This window comes from Alligator sinensis, unplaced genomic scaffold (assembly GCF_000455745.1).
Source record: "Alligator sinensis unplaced genomic scaffold, ASM45574v1 scaffold584_1, whole genome shotgun sequence".
Classification (NCBI taxonomy): Eukaryota; Metazoa; Chordata; order Crocodylia; family Alligatoridae; genus Alligator; species Alligator sinensis.
The window spans coordinates 651,504-658,095 of NW_005842419.1; the positions used below are offsets into that span (position 1 = coordinate 651,504).

The following is a 6,592-nucleotide window of genomic DNA, read 5'->3' on the forward strand; positions in this document are numbered from 1 at the left end:
TACGTGTGCACACACAGGCAGTTGTGTGAGTAATGCGCATTTTCCAGGGAGGGCTATCGGTTCTTAATTTGCTGATCTCTGTAAAGTGCTTTGCTATCCTTAAATTGAGAGAGATAAAAATGGGACAAGGTTATCACAACCATGTGCCCAAGGTACCCTCATGGTAACCTGACATGGCAAGTAGCCGCCATCGACCACCACGGACTTGGAAGACTTGAAGTCTAGCCTTCCGTTTCATGGAGTTAAAGTCTGAAAAACAGACTGGTTGTTTCTGCAGCCCTTCCCCTTTGTCCACATCACAAATCATAGTAAAACCCAACACAAGTGAGTTTCTGCAGCTCTGGGCAGCAGTCCTGCATAACAGCAACCAGCTGGGATCTGGGTAAACACAAAGTGCGGTATTGAAAGTGTCTGTATACTTGCCTCACTTCTGTAAGCACTAACACCAGCATTCACCTTACTGAAAGTCCTGTCCGTGAGATATTAGCTAAACTTCCTTACCTGTTCCCACAGACAACCCCTTGTGCCCTGTCTGACTTAGTCCTCTTCCAACACCAATAACTTTGTGTGAGCTATTGCTGTGATTGCTTGCATAGCCAGTTTTCCATATCAGGGTTTTCCAAGATGCCCTGGGACACAAAGAATGGGAAGACCCCTAGAAAACCACTCTGTTTCTGATAGCGCTTAAGTCATTACTACCCAATGTATGGAGTGCTGTCCTGCTCAGTGCAGAGCAAAATAGTCTTCTGAAGCCCAGAAAGAAACAAAAAAGGATTCAGGGGCTGAAAGGATCAACTGGTGAGGTAAAACTGAAAAGGCAGAGGCCTGATTCCTCTCCACCTCATATCATGTGCATAGCTTTTCTTAGGGATGACTGTAGCTGTCTACAAACTGTGCAAGCTACAAGTGCCAGTGAAGGTGAGGTCTGACTCAGGGTGTCTGTGTTAGCAGAAATGAGGTTGAAATCACATCAAAAAACATTTAGGCACGTTGCCAGGAAAAGTTTCCTAGCAGTGAAATCCAGAGTCTGGAATACACTCTGGAGGGAGGCTCGCTATATGGGTCGTTAGTCTAGAGCATGTTCTGTAGTTGTGTCCAGCCTTGTGCCAGGAGACTAAACTAGATTGAACTCATACATCTTTTCCATCCTAATGCAGACAATCCCATCATTCCTGAAGAGAGACATTGCATCACAGTGCAAATGAGCTTCTTCCCACCCCCAGTTCACAGGCTGTGTGTACATTTGAATCAACCCAGCAGCTCAGGAACACCCCAGAGCTGCTGCACTTGACACACACATTAGTTCCAGCCTCAGCAGGGCTGATGAGTCAGGTTTCCCAAACAGAGGAGTTTACATTACGGCGCTTAGCTTTGCCGGCTGAGTCACCCGGTCAGGAAGTGGCCTTGAGGGCAGGAGCATCCAGGCAAAATGTATCAGGGATAAGTGATGTCTCTGGAAACAGCCTTCTCATCACCTACCACCAAGACAGTTTGTAGGAGTTTCATCTAACACCAGTGAAACTTCTGCTGCTCAAACCAGCTCTGCCTGAGAGGTCAAATAGGAAAAAGCCAAACCACAATGTGTACTCCTCTTCAAGGGCTCCTGATTCAAGGCTCCTCTGGGTGGTAGGCCTTCAGGGGCTATATATAGGGCAAGGATGAATAACTACAGGAATCTGCTTCTTTAGCTTAAACACTGGCCCCTTTTTCTGGTGCACATGCCAACTGTTTGGGAGCCAAGTGGAGCCCAGCTGGCTTCTCTGCCTGGGGCTTCTTAGTTCCAGACCAGACACTCCCCAGCAGAGCTAGAGACACGGATTATGTGGTCATTGTACACTCACGACTTTCTGGAAATTCAGAGTAACAAAGACTAGCTGCTGCCCTGAGTTTTGCAATACAGGAGTGGAATCATTGGCATGGGCACTGGATAATGGGCAATAGCTTTTTCCTCACCACATTCAGGCTGAAGTCTAGAGAAGGCTGAGGCCCTGTTGATAGCTGGAGACCTGTCAGTATTCAGACACACCAACACTGCACAGCACAGTGCTGTGTAGAGGCACCTGTGTAGAGGTTAGTTTAGGCACTGGAAGCAGAACAGTCACATTAGCATGCCATTCTGCCCTAGGTAATACAACCTGCTGAGCTCATTCAGAGCACCTTTAGCCAGCACTGCCTTGTGCTGTCCCTGTCTCAAATGACCAAGAGATGTAGTTATTGAGCCAAAAATCATTCTTATGGTAGGAACACTTAAGTCTGTGGAGTCACATCAGAAACAATTTCCCTCCAGCTGTGCCACAAAGTGTGTATGTGTAACTAATTGTTGAAGTAACCCTCTCTCTGGCTTGCTCTGTTTTTGCTGTCTAGGCAGTGATACACAGTAGCCGATTTTTAGAGGTGTTGAGCCTGCACCATGCCTAATTGTGAGCAGCATGTATGATAACTCATCTGTCAGGGACTGAACCAAGCACCTGTAACTATTACAGTTTGAGCTGAGGTCTTCAGCCAGAGCTGTTACAGACTCCTGTCCCCTGTGAAACGTGGGGCACACACACACACTGACAAATGGATTACATCCCTGTGCATCTAAGGCAGAACGGGCCCCTGATTATCCACACCCCATTCCCCTCAATTATGACCTATGATGACATAGCCTAGTACATGCCATTTCTGATGCATTATCATTGCCAAGCAGTGCAGCTTCCAGAAGAGCTGATTTCCTCTGCCCCAGTTCTAACCCCTGTCAGTTGTAATCAAGTAATAACCACACAGGGCCCTCTTTGGTATTCAAGAGCTTTCTTGTTTTCTGCTACAGCCTTCATGCCTCTCCCTGAAAGCATTTTCCCTGTACATACTCCAAGCCGCCACCCATTTATCATTCTCCACTTACCAGCAAGGATCTGGAAGATTCCAGTAATGTAAAACCGGCCTCCCTTGGTGAGTGTAAACAGCTGGCAAAAGAACAGGAACAAGGACAGCACGCTGAAGATAATGGAGAGGATCATCATCGCCTGGACAGACTGCAGCCATTCTGGAGAAACAGAAACACACAGTAAGGCAAGGTCAGTCAAGGCTGGGGCAGCAGGGATTTCTCTGCATGGCCAACCAGGCCTTCAAGTGGAAAACATGATGCAAGGTCCATCACCATGGACTTTGGGGGAGTCTGGATCAACCCCAGAGTTGTGTATGTGTCTAGGCAACCCCTACTGAATTTGAGACACACTGATGCCCCCGCTCAGATTCTGTAAGAACATCGAGGGACCAGCTCAGATAGGTTTTTCCAGCTCCAGCTTCTGCAACTTATAGGGAGAACAGACATCCTCCCTTTATCAGACACTAAGTCAGCACAAACATTTCAGGCTTAACACTAGGAAAAACTTCTTCACAGTTAGGGTGCCCGATGGTCACCTCGCTGGAGTCACCTGACCCCAGTTGTCTGTCCTGCCTAGCGCAGGGCGGCTGGACCCGATGATCTTGCAAGGTCCCTTCCAGCCCCTAACAATCTATGAATCTATAAGAAAAGCATCCTAAGTGGCCTCTGCAGAAGCCAACTCCAGTTACAGAAGGAACAGTGACCCCAGGATTGTTAAAGGTGAACCTTAGACAAGCCCTGTGCAATCATTCAAATCACAGTATGGTCTCAGTACTAGTCACAGATATAGGTGTACCCCGGGCTGGCATGGGAAATATAGTAAGATCGCAATTGTTGTCCTGGGTACAGTTCTACCCTAGAGCTGGCATGACATCTACATTATGAACTCAGTGCTGGTATTGTTCTGCCCCAGTGGTAATACAGAAAGAATGGTATGATCTGCGTGCTAACCCTCCCAGTGCTAGCATTAAAGTTGCAATATAATCTCAGTGCTATTTCAGTATGGTGCCAGTGTTGGTATGAAAACTACACTATGATCTCAGTGCCAACTCCAGGTCCCGTATAGGCCCAGCAAAGAAGGTACAGTATATGATCTCAGTGTTAACCACTGGGTCAGTTGTACGTCACTGATGGCAATGAAACAGATAAGAGATTTCGGATTCATCTTGTCCATATTTGCTCAGCCATGGAAATGAGATTTCAAAGCTGCCAAAGAGACCTGAACCGCTCATTTCCATTCATGTACCTCAAAAGGATTGAAAATCATGGATAAAGCATATCTGACAGTGTAACCATAACTGTTTACTTTCTCAGATGTCCCTTCCTGTGAAGATGATGCTCTTAGAGTATTTGAGCTATGTGTTCAGCAACAACCAGTAGTTCTTGATATTTGAGAATAAGACTTGTGGGAAACTAGGAAAACTAGGATATTAGAACATGCCACCTAATCAGCAGGCAATGCGTTCATTTGCAACTCGGAGAGCATTCACGTTCATGTTCATCTACTTTCACATTAGAGCTCCATCCAGGGCCCACAGAAAACAGAAAGACTCTCTTCACCAGACTTTGTATTAGGTCCCTAGAACACAGGTCCATTAGAAATACAAAAGTTATGCACAATGACTATGGGACAGAGCAGGCCAAAGCCACGTGTAAAATAAATCACAAACATACTTGCTTGTCTTTATGGAATTCAGCCCTTAAGAGAGACATTTTATCCATTGCCATACTCAGCTATGATAAAGAAGAGACTAGTCAAACCAGCCTTTGCTCGAGACACTGCTCAGCTATTTCTGCTTCTCACGGTTGTGTAAAAAGAAGTCTACAGTAATAATCTACAATACTGCAACAGTATGATAGTTTGAGATCACACAATGGATCATGCTAATGTAGTCACTGTAAGAAATACTGTAGGGTTTTGTTCCGTTGTTTTTTTCCCCATAAAAACTGACATCAGAAATACTTTGCACTTCTGTAAGAGCCAACATCTCAAAGCATTTCACATTAATCAGTCAGCCAGATCAGGCAGGAGTTATCATTGTTTCATTTAGAGGTAACAGAAGCACAGGGAAGGGAAGTCATTTTATAGAGAAAGCAAGTGGCAGAGCCCATAGTAGGAACCACAGGCCAGCTCCTCAGCCAGTGGGAATACAAGCAGCACTGAACTCTCTTGAATTCAGTGCTCTCACCACTGCACTGCACTGCACTGCACTGCACACCACTGTCTTACTCTCAATGGATATTTTAAACAGGCCACTCTCACAAAGCAGCACTTGTCCATGAGAAACGACTGTTTCTATAAAGAGGGGATTGAAACATGAGCCAATTATAAAATAAAACTGTAGTTTAACTGAAATGTAGTGGTTTTAGCCGCATTGTGGTTTCAGGTTCTGTACCCTGCTTGGCCTGCTCTTTAGCCACATGCCTTCTGGGATAACCAGTGAAAAGCCAGTGTCTAGCTGTCTGTGCTGCTCCACTTGCATGTTATGCAATGAAAAGAAATTTGAGAGCTCAAAAGTCAACATCTGCTCTCATTAACATAGACAAAACTCCCACTGAATCCATGTGAGCTGTACATGTAGAACAGAGAGCACAATTTGGTCCCAGAAGTCTAAATACAGGACTTCAGCCAGATTTCTAATTATAATTCAGGCCTGGATCAGTTTATTTGAGCACCAAGAAGGAAGAGTGAATTCACACTTTCAGAAAAGTCCCATGGAACTTAACAGAAAATGCTCATTTCACTATAGGTTTCCCTGGAACAGTCTATGGACTTTAATAGAAAATTATATTCCTAAAAGAAAATACTATAGCTTCCATTTTGTTTAGTTCACAGGGGTTTAGCATAATTTTTAGCAAACACTGCAGAATATCCATGGGACCCTGTTTGTTTCATTCCTGTTGCAGTCTATTGAGGTTTTACATGAGGACACCTTGAAAGATACACATACTACAAGCCCCAATCCCAACTAAATTCAAATTCCTAGGATTATATTTCTGCTTCCCTAAAGTGTTATGGAATGGGTCCCGATCACATGAGCAAAATTAAGTCACAGGGAGGTCACTCTGCCCATCCCAAACCGTCCTGCCCAAAACACTTACATAATGTCATTCTGCACTGTTAAAAAACGTTACTGCATTTGCTTCCAAAGGAGGGTGCATCTAAGTGCTGGGAAGCAATTCTTGTATCTATCCATTTGTGGCAACATTTGGAATGCAAGAGTTTTCATCATTAGTAATGCTGCAGTGTAAGCAGTTGTTGTTTCAATGATCGTTCTGTAGTTTCACAGTATTTTTTAAAGGCCGTGCAAATAAACCGTTCTGAATGCCTTCTCAATCTCAAGTTCTCCTGTCGGATCAACAAAACCTCAGCCTCGGCACTTTCCTTCAGATCTCCTGCGCTGCAAAACATTTTGGAATGCAGCTGTGCTATCAGTGGGATAAGGCTGTTAAAAGAGCTGCTAATGTAATCAGTCATAAATAAAACATTGAACTCCTTGTACCTCAGCCCTACCCGATGAGCTATCAGGAAGAGCAGCATGGCTAATGGTCTCAGGGCACTGAAGGAAGAACACCATGTTTCTTCTATATGCAGAGAAATGTCGGGGGAGGAAGACAGAAGTTCATAAATGTAAGAGGACTTACAATCATAATTGTTGTCTCTTACCCTAGTAAGCTTTAGATTCCTCCTAGTAATCTTTAAGCTACCAAGTAAGGAAAGAG

At 44.7% G+C, this 6,592-nt stretch overlaps 1 protein-coding gene across 1 annotated transcript in view; it reads right to left on the reverse strand.

Annotated features, from left to right (window-relative positions):
* PMP22 (peripheral myelin protein 22) overlaps window positions 1-6,592 on the reverse strand; it is a 32,161-nt gene that overhangs the window by 5,302 nt on the left and 20,267 nt on the right. Inside the window, exon 3 of the mRNA XM_006030079.3 lies at window positions 2,888-3,028. Coding sequence (XP_006030141.1) covers window positions 2,888-3,028 — 141 coding nt within the window. The remainder of the gene's footprint in view (window positions 1-2,887; window positions 3,029-6,592) is intronic.